This window comes from Cyphomyrmex costatus, unplaced genomic scaffold (genome assembly GCF_001594065.2).
Source record: "Cyphomyrmex costatus isolate MS0001 unplaced genomic scaffold, Ccosl1.0 scaffold797, whole genome shotgun sequence".
NCBI classification, from domain to species: Eukaryota; Metazoa; Arthropoda; class Insecta; order Hymenoptera; family Formicidae; genus Cyphomyrmex; species Cyphomyrmex costatus.
This window is the reverse complement of record NW_017280372.1, coordinates 178,752-197,671: the sequence shown is the minus strand read 5'-3', so window position 1 is coordinate 197,671 and position 18,920 is coordinate 178,752. Positions and strand designations below refer to the sequence as shown.

The window sequence follows — 18,920 nt, the reverse complement described above, 5'->3', positions numbered from 1 at the left end:
GACATATTTGTGTGGATAAGTAAAAAAAAAAATTCCAAATTACATACACTGCATAAAATACATTTTCGAGTCTTTCCTACAATTAAGTATCAATTTATAATATGATAGTTGTTCAGTAGTACGATTCAATGAGTATTAAACTAGTCGATAAGAAAGCGAGCTTGGTCATTTGTATTAAATTAATAAAAAAAAATATTATCATAATTCGTTACTATGGCATATCATTAATAATCGTAAACATCTATTTAATTAAATAATATAGAGAAACAGGGCAATGAGCCAGCTTCCACTACTGGACTCATCAGTAAGGCATTGTAGTGGAAGCTTACCTTATACTGCAAAAGTTATTCTCAATCGAGATTCTATATAGGTAAAGAGATACGCGTATCAAAGCACTTGCGAGAATTTGCGAATATCTGATGGAGGGTCGACATAGTAACATTCTTCGCAATGTTTATCCAAAGTAATATATGTAACCCGGGCCCCCCCCCCCAAACTTGCGCGCCGAACAATCGTCGGTCTTGAAACGCAACTCTAATAATCTGAAATAACGTTCCCTTAATAAAATTGTGATTTTAAACGCATCATTTCGCCCGCGTGAATTAAAATGTACATTGTAATAAGACTCAATATGTTTAAAACAAATAATATGGAGAAACAGGGCAATGAGCCAAATTACGTTAAAAATCTTATTAAATTAATTTAATATATTGTGAAGAACATCACGTAATATATTAAATTAATTTAATAAGATTTTTAACGTAATTTATTGGCTCATTGCCCTGTTTCTCTATATTATTTGGTTTAAACATATTGAGTCTTATTATAATACAATGTAATAATAATAATAATGACTCCTTATATCTCCTTGTGTGGAGCATAGGACGTCTATAGGCCTCTTCCTCTTTTGTTCGAAGCCTATATTCATTTCTCGAATCAAATTGTTTTTCGGATTTGTGGATGATTGATCCACAGAATCCTACCTCAGTCAGATATTAGAGACAAATATTTATAACTAATATGTACACTGATGTATAGAACCTACAGTTTAATGCCGAATCCGAACGGCGCTGATGATCATAGATCTTTTGATCACCAGGTGGAGACATTTTTTGGCTCATTAAACGCGAAAAATTGCGTTTGGGCGCACGTGGGATTGAAAACTCGGATCTACAGATCGCGAGTCAATCGCACCGAGCGGTGAACCACTCGACGCCACATATAATATAATGTACATTATATTTAATTAAATCGCGTGCGAGAAGAAAACGTGAGCGGAACGAGAGGAAGAGAGAGGACAATAGGGCAAGTATAGAATCACAATGGGTGGAACAGAGAGATATGCAACGAGAGGAAGGGAGAATAATAGGGTAAGTACAGAACTGCAATGGGCAGGGGAGAGAGAGGACAATGAGTTAGAAAGAGAGAGCGCGAATGAAGACTGTAACGGGTGGAATTGAGAGAACGCAATGGATGGGACAGAGAAGGACTCCCTCCCCCGCAGACCCCTGTAACGTACTACCCCCTCCATTCTTCCCCGGACCCCTCACACACACATACATACCAGATATACCTATACGCAGTACGCACTAACACATGGTGAATTAGAATCCTCCCTATCTCTCTACTAACATATATTTTAAAAATGTACATTGAGATAAGGCTCAATATGTTTTTAAAAACAAATAATATAGAGGAAGAGGGCAATGAGCCAATAATATCGTTAAATTCTTTAAATTATAATCTAATATATTGCGAAGAATATCACGTAATTATGGCGTTTCGTCCCAGCTTCCACTACTGGACTCATCAGTAAGATATTGTAGTGGAAACCTACCTTAGACGCCTGTTTAAGTTATTAGATCGAGAATCTATATATACAGATATACGCGTATCCAAGCACTTGCGAGAATTTTTGCGAATATCTATAGACCTCTGATGGCGAGTCGACGTAGTAATATTCTTCGCAATATATTTATTCAAAGTAATATATGTATTACTCTCCCCCCCCAACTTGCGCGCTGAACAATCGTCGGTCTTGAAACGCAACTCTATCTGAAAATTCCCCCCAAATTGCGCGCCGAACTATCGTCGGTCTTGAAACGCAATTCTAATAATCTGAAATAACGTCCCCTTAATCAAATTATGATTTTTAAACGCTTCATTTCGCCGGCGTGAATTAAAAATGTACATTGAGATAAGGCTCAATATGTTTTTAAAAACAAATAATATAGAGAAAGAGGACAATGAGCCAATAATATCGTTAAATTCTTTAAATTATAATCTAATATTTTGCGAAGAATATCACGTAATTATGGCGTTTCGTCCCAGCTTCCACTACTGGACTCATCAGTAAGGTATTGTAGTGGAAACCTACCTTAGACGCCTGTTTAAGTTATTAGATCGAGATATATTTTTAAAAAACTGAATGTTTTGTTTTTGTTTTAAAAACACCATTTTGATCAACCCTGATTCCGATCAGTATCCAGTTCCAATGTGTTCGAGCCCAAGTAAAAGCACTACAATCATTTCGACAAATTTCGGAAGTGCGTAAAGAAGAATTTTAGGAATATTTTACTTTAACTAAAGATGGAAAATATATGTGTACTGTAACAATATCGAAGGATGAGTCAAGAGATTGAATGGCACTGGGCACATACAATGTAGACACCAGCAGCGTCTTTTCATTGACTCGTCGAAACACAGTCTCAAAACTATTCTATTGTATTTCGACTATAGTAAACATCCTGTTCCTTTACTATACATATAGAAAATCTCAACTTTCTATGATTTCCTGACTTCTATTGTCCCTTCTCACTTAATTTTCTTCTGTGTGTATTTTAATATCATTATTACACAATTTTTTAAAAATATATTTAACATATTAAAATACAGGGAATGGAAGTAACTCGTTACTTGTAACGAAGTTACAGTTACAATAAGTTACTTTTTTGATAACTTTACTGGTAACTGTGTTACTTTCTTTTTTTGGTAACGGGGGGTAACGTAGTTACATTTTTTGGATAACAGTAACGAAATTCACAGTTACTTTTATCATTACTTTACATACGAGTGGACATGTTATTCCCTTATATAACAATTATATATTATTAATTATGGCAGCTATAAATGTGGTTGTAGGACATTGAGTGCTTTTATTTAATACAGGTTTATTTAATACAAGCTACATTTAGTTTAACTTAATCGAAACATCGTACGCATGTTTGTTGGGTACAGACATTTTGTTCTAATTGAGCTGTGCACAAAGCTTTACTCTGTACAAATCTGTATACATTTATGTTGAGCAATTGGAAAACACCTCTTTTTGCAAAATTTCTGTTATGTATTTTAATTATAGCGTTATGAATTTTTTTCTATCAAAATATTTGATTTATAGTTAAAAGTATAGATTAATTAAAAATATAGGTGTATTATAATAAAGAGCTAGATTATGTGTATTTCTTTCCTTTTAACTTCTAACTTGCATTGTGATCCAAATAGTCCTATATAATTCTATATAATCTTCTATAATCCTATATAATCCTATATAATTTTCTACAAAGTATATAAAAATTCCTGAAATATTTTAGCTGTCAACTGTTGTAGCGATCCTGAAGTGACTTTTGACAGCTGACAAATATATACAGTAAATATAATATTATTTCAGGAATTATTTTGCATTTCTATCTTCTATGTGATACATCGGACATATGTATGTAGGTATATCTCAGTTTGCTGCCTATTTTACAGGTTTTACAGAATTACGAAATTGTGTTTAAAAAAAACTAAAAAATAAAATTATACATAGTGTCAGTATTATACATGCTATTTATATATTGCTCTTATTAACGTTTAAACAAAAAATACTGCAAAAGTACATTTTCAAACTGATTTTTAAAAAGTAACGGAAAAGTAACGAAAAGTTACCTAACGGTAACTGTAACTTTTAAAAAGCAATAACTAATAACGCGCGCGATAACTCGTTACTTTTTTATTCTGTAACGAGTAACTGTAACTTGTTACTTTTAAAAAGTAACTTTCCATTCTCCCCCCTCCCCCTGTTAAAATATATTATCGCTAATAAATTTGAGATATTGAGATCAGTAAAAACAATTGAAATATATCTTATCAATTCTATATTTTTTAAATTAGAATGTCAAGTATAAATATATCAATCTTCATTTATCATCCTTAATTACACTGTCTAACAAAGTTTTTTTGCAACATAAATGTTCAGCATTTTTGATATATTTATACCTGCTGACCACAAATTTGTTGGTCAAAGGCTATCACGTCACAATTTAAAAAAAATGGTATTAAAGAGGCTAAAAAGGATGATTTTGAAATAATTTACAACATAATTTTTTTATGACATTGCATTGTTAGTAAATTTTTCTTCTAAATTTCATTAATCACTTGATATAACTTGAAAATATCAATATTTAAATTAAAAACGCATTTTTCATTTCGATATAATTTTTCATTTCTAAGATAAATATAATAATTTAAAAATATAGCTTTTTTAAAGGAATTTTGTTCTATCTCAATATACTACATTATGTAGATTGTAGAAAATGAATGCTTTATAATATAGATTAAATAACATAATCGGATCATAAATAAAAAATTAAAAATAAAAAAGAAAGTAATGAAATATAATAGTAGCAGGAAGATTATAATACCTTCAATAATTTAAAGTAAATCTTCTTTTGCTATATTTTGTTTTGTCAATTTTACATATTATACTTTTTCTATGTAATTGCTATTCCCAAAATAAGTAAAAATACAGAAATTAAACAAAATGCTTAAAGTTGATATGTAATACTTTCGAATGGTAATAAAACAAAAAAAATTTGCGATGTTTTTTATATAATGTCACAAAGAAAACTTCAAATTCGTCATCGTTTATTTTATCTCTTTGATGCTATTTTTTTTTTTTAATAATCGTGATGAAAATTTGACCAACTTTTTTCTTCGTAATCATCGTAACTCTTTCCGAGAATGACACCGTCTTTGCTCCACAACTAAACCGAAGCGGCACGCCACAAAGAGCGGGTCAAGCAGCCCCAGCCTGCGAAGATAAGAGGGAAGGAGAAAAAGAGAGAGAGAGAGAGAGAGAGAGAGAGAGAGAGAGAGAGAGAAATCCATCTCTCGCTCCATTCGTTCTATCCCTGCAACAATTCAAGATCGGCGTAGGCGGCAGGTGGCGTTCGTGTTGTCCGATGCGCGTCGCTTTCCGCCATCTTTGGATAGTGAAATCGTTGTTGAGACTTCGTGAGGAGTGTCGGGAACAAACGACGACGACGACGACGTCGACGACGTGGAGGAGGCTGTCGCTCGCCAGTCGCGAGAATTGCGAGCCGTCCGAGATCGGTGTCGCGTGCTGAACGAGATTCGCAAATTAATCGGGAGACGCGGAGTCGCGCACGCAACACGGTAAGTGTCGGCCCGCGCGGTGCGCCATTGCGGCCGAGATCCTCGCCTCTGACTCCGTTCCTGACAGCGGAGGAGAGGAGCGTCGCCGCGTCGCGACTGTCGCGAGTGTGTTTACATTGGGTGTGTCAAAGTGTGCCTGTTGGTCCACGCCGGAGTAATAAATTCGCCGTGACTTCCGGCCGGGACGCTCCAACGTGCGTACCTCCTATATGTATACAGGGCGTCTCAGAATTCAACGGCACGTTGAATACTTTTCCGAAAACTGAGAGAGAAAGAGGCTGCTGCGACATGCGTGTGCTAATTCACGCATGTTTTCAAGCCTTTGGATACTGTTTCGTTTGTGCGTTTTTATCGTACGACAAATGTGTGCAGGACAGAGAGATCCTCGGATCTGTCTCTTATCCTATACGATCGATTTATAACGGGCTTGAAAAATTTGTCGCTCAACAAAAACCGCACAAATAAAATAACGGCCTTTTAACGACACTCGGAGAATATTAATCTGGAGCGATAGATTGCGCAAAGCCTTCCAAAGCCTTCGCCATTTAATTCTTTGGGGAATCCTTCCGTTGCTTTGATCCGTAAATCTCGACGTCTCTTGTTTCAGCCTCAAGCGGTACGTCAAAGAGAATTCTCCGCTCGCGAGCTGGGAGTTCGCCTGAGTCGATCGCCCGACACGAACATGCGCGTCGGTGTCTCATGCACCACAACGTGAATTCTCTCTACGTTCGACGAAACGAGAATTTAATCTCCATGCTGCGCGTACTCGCGGCAATTTTTATCCACTCCGTTTCTTCTCCTCGTCGCCTGTCGCTCTTTTCGTCGGCTGGCAACGCCACGTATGTACCGTGCGTACACGTACGTACACACATGCCAATTGCCTTTCCCTTTGCCACCCCCCCACGCTCTCCTCCTCCCCTCTCCTACGCGACCTCGTCGATTGTCAGAAAATGATGACACATCGCATTCCCGTAGTTCTCTCGTTATGTCACGCGGCCAGCGCTCCTCCGTCCCACCCCAAATTCCGCGGGGGACTCCGTTGTAATTCCCGCATCCCGCGGCTACACCCGACGGGTGCAACGGCACGACGCATATTCGATCGCGGCCGGCCGTGCGAACACCCACGAGCCTGAAGCTGTGCGATGTGAGAGCGAGATAGAGAGAGAGAGAGAGAGAGAGAGAGGAGGGGAGAATAGAGAGAGAGTAAGCGGGAAGGGAGGGGAGAGGACCCTTCGATCGCGCCCACATTCCGTGCGGAAGCATCCTTCCCTGTCGCAGTAGGATGCACTGACCCGACGTATCGTTGTATCGTCAATTTGTCACGCAAGTGAACATTAAAACGAACGTATGTCGTTTTAAAGCGATTTCTCTCGTTTATCATTCCTTTCTCGAAAACCTTCGGTGGGATCTGGAACGACGCAATTGTCTCTCACCGAACCGGTAAACCACTCGGTCTCGGAGTATTCCAGTATTCTCGTAGTATTCTCGTAAGAGACGACAGTAAAGTCGCTTCATATTTCGTTTTTTTTTTCTTTTTACATAATTGATTGAATTTGTGGAATAGAGCGAGCAGAGAGTAGTCGCGTATCGAGGGCCTACATTGCAATAGGCCAGCGTCTGTAGATGTTAACAGAATCTTGCTTTTGTTTCTTGTAGATACGGAGATAAACTCTTACCGGAATCATGAGTTATCCAATGTCGACGAATCAATCTAGACCGAGTAAGTCACGCTTATGCGATACAATTCGTCGCAATGAGGATGCGTGTGGGACTTACGTTTCTTTGAATTACAGTGTCTCAAGGAAACTATCAGGGCCCGGGCGACTTGCCCATGGGCTCTGCCAAGGAACAGACACTGATGTGGCAGCAGAATTCCTACATGAATGACTCAGGTATCCATTCTGGTGCTGTCACTCAGGCACCATCTCTATCCGGCAAGGAAGATGAAGAGATGGAAGGGGATCAGCTAATGTTTGATCTAGACCAAGGGTTTGCACAGGGTTTTACACAAGATCAAGTTGATGGTACGAGAGACTATTATTACCTTCGTAATAATCCAATGTTATCATTGCAAAGCTGAATATTGTATATTACTATTGAGAATCGTATGATATCTTTTAGAGATGAATCAGCAACTGAGTCATACTCGATCACAGCGTGTGCGTGCTGCTATGTTTCCTGAAACACTGGAGGAAGGTGTAGAGATACCCTCCACGCAATTTGATCCCGCACAGCCCACCGCTGTACAGAGATTGGCTGAGCCGAGTCAAATGCTAAAGCATGCCGTCGTTAATTTGATAAATTATCAGGATGATGCCGATCTCGCTACGCGCGCTATTCCGGAATTGATCAAGTTGTTGAATGATGAAGATCAGGTGGTTGTTTCTCAAGCAGCTATGATGGTGCACCAACTGTCTAAAAAGGAAGCCTCTCGTCATGCTATTATGAACAGCTCGCAAATGGTAGCCGCCTTAGTGCGAGCTATCTCTAACAGCGAGGATTTAGAATCGACGAAGGCTGCAGTTGGCACCTTGCACAATTTATCGCATCACCGACAAGGATTGCTAGCCATTTTCAAGAGTGGCGGAATTCCTGCGCTTGTAAAACTACTGAGTTCTCCAGTAGAGTCCGTACTCTTTTACGCCATAACGACATTACACAATTTATTGCTTCACCAAGACGGTTCTAAGATGGCCGTACGCCTTGCTGGAGGTCTACAAAAAATGGTCGCATTACTTCAACGAAATAATGTCAAATTTTTAGCCATTGTTACAGATTGTCTACAGATACTGGCATATGGAAATCAGGAGAGCAAGCTGATTATTCTTGCTTCACAAGGCCCGATAGAACTCGTGCGTATCATGCGTTCTTACGAGTATGAGAAATTGTTGTGGACCACTTCGAGAGTCTTGAAAGGTAATTTGACCCTAATTTATCGTGATAATCTTGTGAAATTATTATGAAATTTTGCATTTATTAACTGATAATTAATTTTGTTTGCAGTATTGTCTGTTTGTCCTAGTAATAAACCCGCGATCGTGGAAGCTGGTGGTATGCAGGCACTCGCCATGCATCTTGCAAATCCAAGTCAAAGATTAGTACAGAATTGTTTATGGACATTGCGTAATCTATCAGACGCTGGCACAAAAGTTGACGGACTCGATAATTTATTGCAAAGTCTCGTGCTTGTGCTCGGATCAGCAGATGTGAACGTGGTTACGTGCGCTGCTGGCATTTTATCAAACTTGACCTGTAATAATCAGCGTAACAAAGTACGTTGAATAACATTTTTTGCAATGTTTTATTACGTATATCTAATAGCGTTTTCAAATGGAGTGAGTTTGAACCTGACCCGGGTCGGATCAATGACATCACATGTTCTACTTTGATTTCTAATTGGACGAGGTCATAATACAAACATGGGTTAACCGACCTGGATTGGATTCAAACTGCATTCGAAAACTCTATAACTTTAGGAATCTTACACGGTCAATAATACTGTAAGTACCGACAATATTATTGATTATGTATTAATATTGGTAGATTAATGTAGAATGTTAAGGGGAACCTAAAGCAAAGCTCGAACTCTAACAAAATCGCTAGATATCGCTGTTTTATAACACATCGACATATATTTTTATATACTACCACACTAATATCTCATACAGACAGTGATGCACGCAGTCACATTACTTGTCAATTTTCGTATCGTAAATTCATCGTGATAAAGTGTCTAAGTCTAATTCTAAGCACTTAATGCTGTTTGTTCATGCAAACTATGTGACTGTGGATTACTATAATACCTTAAGTATAGAGATTGCGCAGCTTTTATATGAAACAATTGTTACAACGTAATAGCGCCATATTGGATTAAAAAATGGAAAAAAAGGATTCAATTTTTTAAAATTTTTTATCGTTTTCAGCATATGTTCTACCTCACAGATATGTATTAATGCGTATACTTTAATCCTGTAAAAGGGTTTTCAAATCTGTGAATGACAAAAAAGTATTTACACGATACAAATATTATTTATAATACAATATTATAATTAAATATTATTTAGTTTAGTCGGTAATACAGACGACTTTAGGATCCCCTTAACTGTGATCTGAATTTTTTCATTCTCTCGAACATTAATATTCTCTATCACAGCAATATTCTCTACTAGAGATATTGATGTTTGAGGATAAAGAAATTCATATCATTATTTGTTGGTACTGAATATTATTATCCGTATAAGGTTTGTGATGTATATAAAATCGAGCTGAAATAATATTGATCATGTAAGATTGTAAAAATATTGATGTATACTATGTTATTGATCAGTATTATTGATTGTGTAAGGTCTACATTAAACTTCAATCGTACAAATTCTGTTTAGGTTGCAGTATGTAATTTTGGTGGTGTCGACGCTCTGGTTCGTACTATCATCAATGCCGGTGATCGGGAGGAAATAACCGAACCAGCGGTGTGCGCCTTACGTCATTTGACCTCGCGTCATAGCGAAGCGGAAATGGCGCAAAATTCCGTTCGGTTAAATTATGGTATTCAAGTTATAGTTAAATTACTTCACCCGCCGTCGCGCTGGCCATTGGTGAAAGCGGTTATTGGGTTAATCCGCAACTTGGCTCTTTGTTCTTCTAATCACAGCCCGTTACGCGATCACGGCGCAATACATCATCTTGTGAGACTCTTGATGCGTGCATTCCAGGATACTCAACGAGTGAGTATAAGTCATTACTCAGAATAAAATTACATAATATATATTGCGTAATAACAGCTAATATTTTAGTTGTATAATTCTCTACTAAGAGAGTATTTAATTATTTATATGCTATCTAAAAAAGATAAACAAAACATTAACATAAATATGTTTGATATTATAGTTTTTACATAATAGAACGATGCTATTTTTTATTTGCAGCAACGGTCATCTGTTGCTAGTACTGGAAGTCAGCAGACATCGGGTGCATATGCGGATGGAGTACGAATGGAAGAAATAGTAGAAGGTTCAGTAGGTGCTCTTCATATCCTCGCAAGAGAGTCCCATAATAGAGCGATAATTCGATCGCAAAACGTAATTCCGATTTTCGTACAAGTACGTATCACTATTTTTTTAGAAATGCTTATGAAGTTTTCTCTGAATTTCTTAAATTGCATCTTAACCTTAAATGATAATGGAATACAAATTATTCTCTGCATTTATCCCTCTCCCCCCTCCTTATTATAATTGGATATAATTTCTTATTCTGTAGCCTATAATTGTTTTTAATTAACAATAATATTTTTTTAATTACATGATTTAATAACACGATTCTTTTTTATTTGCAGTTATTATTCAACGAGATTGAAAATATTCAACGTGTGGCAGCCGGTGTACTTTGTGAATTGGCAGATGACAAAGAAAGCGCCGAAATAATAGAACAAGAGGGTGCTACCGCCCCGCTGACAGAACTGCTCCATTCCAGGAATGAGGGTGTGGCTACTTACGCAGCGGCAGTGCTATTCCGCATGAGCGACGACAAGCCTCAAGAGTACAGAAAACGACTTTCCATAGAGCTGACGAATTCCTTATTCCGTGAGGAGACAAATCCGTGGAACAATGCCGACTTCAGCATGGCTCCGGATCTTCAGGTATCGTAAAGAACGGACACAACAATGCACGTTATTTTATCTCGTGTCGTGGCGAAATAGATTTACTTGCAAACACTATGTAACATAGCAAGTTTTAGTTTTATGTATTAGCTTTGTCTTTTTATAATTGACTTTCCAAGTACATATCAGGAGTCAGGTTTGTAATGTTATATAAATGATTACATTGTAGTATAGAAGTATGTTAAACACTTCTAGGTGGTTACATTGTGTTCGGTAAATTATGCCACGTTATGATAATAGCTCTTATTTGGTTATAGAGACACTTCCCTTTAATTATTAAAAAAAAATCAGGTATTTATACATTACAAGATTTTCTCCGTGTAAGATTAATTCCAAACATAGCTGTTTACAAGCCATGTACAACATCATTTATCTATTATTCCAATTTGCACTACTAAGTCATTTGCAGTACTCATTTGCGTACTATAGCGTTTAGTTTTTACGCTTTAGACTTTTATCATTATATTTGCGGAGATGGCGGGTGCACAATGTAAAAACTAATTTCATAAAATTTTTCATTGCTTATAACAAGTTATAAGCGAGCAGTTTCGAATTGTTTGCTTTTTTCACGCAAAAAAAATGCACTTTTTAATATACATATATTTACAATAACTTGTAAAATAAATTTTAAGTTTTATACATATATAAGCCTGATCTACAATTACGTAAATGTAGTTGCAAGTGATCGTAGTTGTAAGAATCTTCCAATCACAATTGGATATTCTCCTTGTATTTAATTGTAATTGGTCAATTCTTACAACTACAACTGCGTTTACTTAATTATAAATCGGACTTTACATGCTTAAGCTTTATAACATATAGTTTATTATATACCCATTGGCATAGTAATATTTAGACTGCACATTGTTAGAAATTTGAGAAGTGGGAGTAGTCCATATATAGAAAAGGACGCACTCATTAGGGCCTTCACATTCTCTCTTGTTTTGCAAATACATATAGCAGTGTACTCCGAGAGAGGGGACTGAAAGAGGGAAATAAGGAATTGAGAACATGATGATAATAGTTAAATAGCAAACTTACAGATTTGAAATAATTTTTTTTATCGTATATAATTTATAACTGTTCAATAGTGTATATTAATTAAATTAAATATTATCAACTACAATGCCTTACTGATGAGTCCAGCAGTGGAAGCCGGGCCAAAAATTACGTGATATTCTTCGCAATATATTAGAAATTAAATATTTTAACGAATTTGTTTGCTCGTAAACCCTTGTCTCTCTTTATTATTAGTTTAAAAACTTAACGAGCCTTATTACTAATATGATTAAAAATATATTATATTATTGTATATATATACAGCCTTGGTCAAAAATGTTAGGCTCTTACATTTTTTATTTATTTGAAATTTCTTATACAAAATTTCCTATGTGTACTGTTTCTTATAAATTACCAACATTATATATAAGTTGAAAAGCTTCTTGAAACACAGAGAATAATTTACAGCAAATGCTATACAACATTTTTTAAAATAAAACAGTTGTATATATAATAATCAAAGATAATTAACATTTCGATTAAAAAAATCTTATATTTAACAAAGAATACGTACCTTTTTAAAGATGACCCTATACGATCAATAATACTGTCAATATTAACAAATACTGACAATATTACTGATCGTGTAAAGTTGTAGAAATACTAAAAATATTGATGCATACTATAAGTCTAAAATGTATAGAGCCATGGCATGCGTTGTACTTTAGCTGTTATCAACTGTATGAAACTTTCAATTCCTCGTTCTCTCTTTCGATCTCTTCTCTCAGAGTATACGGCTATACGCATGTGTGAAACGAGAGAGAACGTGAAGGCCCTAATGAGTGTATCCTTTTCTATATGTGGCTATCCTCACTCCTCCAATGCGCACTCTAGTACTACTATCTCTATGATTATACCTGAGATTTAGTTATATTGCCATAACATTTTTATCAATATTTATTCAAACGTGAGATATAATAAAGAAATCGATACAATCGTACCTAATGAAGCGCTGAATGACGAAATACAGTTATCATCTTATACTTTGGCCCGGTTGCACGGGGTGTCAATTTGACTAAAGCCCGATCTACAATTGTGTAAACGTAGTTGTAAGTGATTGTAATGGTAAGAATTGACTAATCACAGTTGAATACGAGGAGAATATTTAACTGTGATTGATCAATTCTTACAACTACGTTTACGCAATTGTAGATCGAATTTAAGGCTCAATTGCTTTAACGTTACTTCGACTTAAAGCGAGATTTAAAACTCTCTGTTTCTGTCTCTCTTTTGATTTTAAAAGTGACAAAGAGTGTTAAGTTTCTTTTAAAATCGAAGTAACGTTAGAGCAATCGAGCCTTAGTCGAATTGACAATTTGTAATAAGATTACAATATGCATGGGAATGCGTTTTGTTCCTTTCGCAAATATTTATTTCCAAAATTGTCTTTTTATTTTTTATTACTTTATTATTCATGTTATTATTCGTGCAAGCCCCTGTTGGTCGTTTTTTTATTATTGTAAAACTTACCAATTATAGCGCGAATTTTGCCGTATTTTGAGGTGTTATGACACGCCCTCCCTTAGAAGTTATGCTTTGTGTTGACCTCAGCTACCTAATCTTCAGGACATGCTTGGCCCTGAACAAGGCTATGATGGTATGTATGGCCAAGGACCTCCTAGCGTACACAGCAGCCATGGCGGTCGGGGTTATCAACCGCAAGGTAATTCATATGTTAGCCATTTTATTCATCGAATGCTGCTTCTGATCAATCGACTTATTATCCAATCGAAGGTAGACGGAGCTAAAAATGGTCATAAATAACAAATCTTATTCTATATAAAATGTGTTTTTGTATATAATCGTCATGACAAATTGCATTTGACATATAATGACGGAATGACTGTATACGCGATAATGCAATCTCACGAACTAATTCTGTCTTGCATTGTAAATACGAGAAAATTTAATAAATTTATCATTTTTGTTGACATTACTTCTAATATGAAATAATGCATTTAATCGTATGTTATTTTAACAGCAGCTTAACCCATGGACTTAAATTAAAATACAGGCTATCAACAGTTTCTCGCAGTAACATAGGTGACATTTTGGTCTTCATGTATTTTTCTGGTTTTCGTTATTTAACTGTTTGATGTCTAATTTGTTGTCAATTTTAACTGCATGTTCAATGTTACAATATAGAATGTACAATATAGAAATTGTAAGATTTGTCGAGCATGCTTATTACTATTAAATGTATTCTACAAAAGAATCTAATAATTTAATTTTTATAACTGAATATGAGAACTCATTGTGTGCGTAAATTTTTTTTATTAAAATTAAGAAAAATACACAGCTACCACTTAACATTCTCCTTTCTACGAATATATTTTCTTAATTATGTACACTTGTCAGTTCTATAAGTAATGGCATAATAACGAAAAATATCTTAATTATCGATATAAATTAAAATTAAAAAAGACATTAATAGTTAAATTATATTAAATTTTATGCTTCTTGATAATATATAATTTACAATTATCTTATCACCTCATTTATAATTATGGATGCATTGTTTAATATATATATGTAGAACACTGTTTTTAAGTTATCTTACTTACGCATGTGCTTACATTATTTTGTATGCAAATATTTACACTCTTATTATTTATTTCTGCTATAATACGTGCTTTATGATAATGGAGTTATATAGAAGGATGATGTTTGTAAGCTAAATAAAAGGGAATTCCTGCAGTTTATTCTCCAAAAGGAAGTATTGTAAATATTTGTCAATTTCTTGAAAATTAATTAAAAATATTGTTAATATTTAATACTTTTTTGTATTTGTTTTATACACACGCGCGGGGGTATATGAAATATCGAGCTTCTGTATTACGTGGCTATTGTATCGCTCAAATTTTAGTAATTAAAAAAAATTCAAGAATTTTTTTAATTTATACATATTTGTTCTCTTCCCAATTTGTTTGTGGTTATTTAATATTATCAGAAAGTAGTTCTTTTGTCATTAAATAATTTGTATGATGCAATTAGACAAAAATTTCTAATAAAAAATATCATAAATTAATTAAGTAAATATAATAATTACTAAATATAATGTCAGTATTATATTATAATTATAAAATAATCATATAAAATGTATAAAATGATTAAACGATAATTGGTAGAAAATATGTGATCACTTTGAAAATATATAGCAAACTCTGTATCTCGTAAAGCTAAAAGACTATCAAAGTACATTGCTATAGTTCAGTAAATGAACGTAAAATATTGAAAAACCTTAGAATTTTTTGAATAGTCATCGATTTACATGAAAATTTAGGGTTAAGCTCGTGATACCCTCTACTTCAAAAGTGACCCTATGCCAATGTCCGCTTTTTGTTTTTTGGGGGTGAAAACTACCCTTATTTATAAAAAATGAAAAAACTGAGGATTGAAGCATTTAATAGTTTGAAACACCATTGAAATATGTCAAGTAAAGTATTTTTATAATGTAGGTATGATTTGAGATGTATTACAGCATTTCAATCCTTAAAAATCAACCCCTGGATTGCTGCTTAAGACGAAATTTGAAAAAAAAATAACTTGAAAAGTTTTAAAAGTGCTTTTATTAATTATTGCGCGGTTCAAAATACAATTTTGTGTTAATTATGAACATTGCTACCCCAATTTGACAAATACCCTTTATAAAAACAACCTCTTGCTAGCAACCCTTACAAAAAAATTAGATAAATTATATATTTTTTTAGTATTTTGAATATACGTTTTCTGATGCACTATTAATCATAAATCACAATGCTGTAACATTACAACCCCCAAAAAACTACCCTTTATAGTAGCATGTAGAAATGTACTGTAATTCGAAAGAGGTTAAAAGTTATATTGTGTGCTTTTGTATTACATTAAAGTCTGTTAACCCCATAATAATTAGAACATAGTAAATTGTCAACCATTTTAAACCGATTATCATTAAAATTACCTACCAATTTTTTATTAGAATTTGATATCGAATGTAAATAAAGGTCCAAAGAAACTTAACAACAAATTTTATTCGTTTAACAATATTTATTATAATTAAATGCAAAAATTTAAATTAAATATCCGCATCACTATCGATGTTATCTTCTTCTTCTTCCTGATCTATAATTGGAGAACTATTTAGACAATTGTCTCCGGAACATGATCCACATGCAGAGTTGCAAAACAATTCGAGTTTTCGGCAAGTACATGTGGAACCGCAGCCTTTTGTACAATTGCAGAAAATCATCTTCTTGCGGTGCAGGCATTTTTTGCATTTTAATCGGTTGCAACGAACCATTATCATTTTTCCAACCCCAGTCTGTAGAATTAATATTTTTAATAATGCCACTGTGTGTGTGTGTGTGTGTGTGTGTGTGTGTGTGTGTGCGTGCGTGCGTGCGTGCGTGCGTGCGTGCGTGCGTGCGTGCGTGCGTGCGTGCGTGCGTGCGTGTGTGCGTGTGCGTGTGTGTGTGTGGGCGCGTGTGTGGGCGCGTGTGTGGGCGCGTGTGTGGGCGCGCGCGCGCGCGTGGTATGCGTGTACGTATACGCAGGTATAATTTCAAATATACCTGTATATGGTAGAATGTGTTTGTATATACATATAATGCATACCTACGTGGAGTTCGTAACATGCTTCGAAAGTTGCTCAGAAAAATTTTTTGGTTTTCTTACGATAACTCGGTCAATTTTTGAGCTACAGAGTCCATCAAAAAACGATTTTGTTGGGAATTTTCGTAGCTATAAGCTCTCATGAATTAAAACTTATTTAAAATCCTTATTTTTAAAATTCTGTCGTTTAAAGGGATACGGAAAGAGGACTTTCACTGTAACATGCAAACTTCAAATGTTCACAACTCAGCGAGTTTTAATGCTACAGAAAACAAAAAAAAGGAACTTATAGTACATTAAAAATCCAAACTTTTGTTATACTTGTTATTTTTTCGTATCTACTTCAGTTTTTGAGGAATCTAAAAAAAAAAGAAATTTTTGTTGAATTTAAAAAAAATATCTCTTTATTCAATCAAACTTTTTTTCTAAACCAGGCATTTAAAACGTTCAAAACTGCTGGAGCACAATGATAGTACTCAAGTGAAGGGAACTGTAGCATGATTACGTCCAATTTTGATTTTGGTGGTAATGGTGGGGGTATTGTTGAGAATTTTTATGCTGAAAAATATTGATACTACTCTTATTTCTATCATATCTCCGTCATTTTTTGTACAATCAACTTGTATAAGTGCTCATTTTGAAGCTCTTTTCAAGTAGATTGAAAAAGATTCAATAAGTTTTCCACGAAATTTTCTTTGTTTTCCCGCAATTTCATGTTAAACATTTAAATTTCAGTACTTTGCGATTTCATACTGAACGTAAATTATTCATACGTAGGTCTGTATTTCACATACAGTGCTTATAAAAACAGAGTTTTGTTCGTTTTTTAATAAGCTACAATTTCCATTCTCATGGTTTTTCCGATTAAACGCTTACTTTTTGAGTTATTTCGCAAAACCCGTTTCAAAAAGTGCTTTTTTTCAATGAAAATTCTTAACTTTCAATCGCTATTAACTCGAAAAGTATTGGTTTACAAAGAAAAGTTCATACTACATTTTTTACTTAAAATTAATCTCTTTATCGATTCCCGAGGTTATTTGGGCCAAAAAAAATTCAACCCCCAAAAAGAGGGGGGGGAACTACCCCTAAAGAAAAAGCGGACGTCGGCACTGGGTCACTTTTGTTCCTTGTGCTATTCTCTAACACCTGTAAAAATTTCAAGGCAATCGATGACTATTCAAAGAATTCTGAGGCGAAAACGTTCATTTACCGGACTACTAGTTGTGCTTCACTGATTAATGAAGTTTCTGCACTTTGCGTGCAATGTGTAATTTTTATTGATGTAATTGCTGAACAAAGAGTAAGTGAATTTTGTTTATAAAAAATAATTTTTTTTGCTACAGGTTATGACCAGATACCAGTAGACTCGATGCAAGGGTTAGAGATAGGTGGTGGCTCGACATATGGCGCAATGGACACTATGGACGTGGCGCATGATGGTGACTTGAGTTTCGATCACTTGGAAGAACTTCCTGCACCGCCGCAAGATAATAACCAGGTTGCGGCTTGGTATGACACCGATCTCTGAATCCGTGCCATTTTCGATCTCACGAGACAGCAAGGAAACTCAAACAGCAGGAGCATTATTTTAAAGTATTAAGGGGTTATATACATTTAGAGGGCTGGAAAAAGCGATTTTTTAAGGATTTTTTTAAACAAAATGAAACTATATACATATATTTAGTTTGTACATCCAATAAAGTTATTACTAGTAATTAATCGTTCGGTTTTTGAAAATATTGATTAGAAACAAAATGGCGGCTCATTAAAAAAAAGTTTTCGATTTTTACCTTAAAAATTGTTCTTTCTTCGTTAATAAAAAAAACTACGCATAATTAAAATATAAACCCTTCGATTAATTACGAGATATTCATGTCCAAAGTAAGTAAAAAAAATTTTAGAGAAATCGATTTATTAGTTTTTGAGATATCTTGCTCACCGACTTTAAAAACGTAGTTTTGAGAAAAACGCGTTTAAAGTTTAAAACCAGAGAAAATGTATTTTAAAAAAATGTTGTTTTTTACTTACATAGTGTCATCTATTCCAGACCCATATTATAACAGCTCTTCTGCAGCAATAGCAGCTTCCAAAGTTTTAATATATCTTTGTTTGCGTTCTTTCTTTTTTCTTCGAACGTTCGTAATTTGTGCTCACTTCCGTGTCGCGCGCGAATTACTAA

The 18,920-nt window shown here is 34.8% G+C and overlaps 1 protein-coding gene across 4 annotated transcripts; it reads left to right on the top strand.

Annotated features, from left to right (window-relative positions):
- Positions 1-5,289: 5,289 nt before the first annotated feature.
- Positions 5,290-18,411, top strand: arm (armadillo). 4 transcript variants are annotated; one of them, XM_018549128.1, is made up of 10 exons: positions 5,290-5,436; positions 7,093-7,156; positions 7,230-7,460; positions 7,558-8,352; positions 8,440-8,708; positions 9,819-10,160; positions 10,362-10,535; positions 10,769-11,071; positions 13,718-13,814; positions 18,085-18,411. In XM_018549128.1, the coding sequence occupies exons 2-10, from the start codon at positions 7,120-7,122 to the stop codon at positions 18,267-18,269; spliced, it is 2,433 nt and encodes an 810-aa protein (XP_018404630.1). In that variant the 5' UTR covers positions 5,290-5,436; positions 7,093-7,119; the 3' UTR covers positions 18,270-18,411. The 4 variants fall into 4 exon arrangements, with proteins under 4 accessions (XP_018404630.1, XP_018404628.1, XP_018404631.1 ...); XM_018549126.1 differs by having other exon boundaries at positions 13,703-13,814; XM_018549127.1 differs by lacking the exon at positions 5,290-5,436 and adding an exon at positions 6,835-6,876 and having other exon boundaries at positions 13,703-13,814.
- Positions 18,412-18,920: the final 509 nt, after the last annotated feature.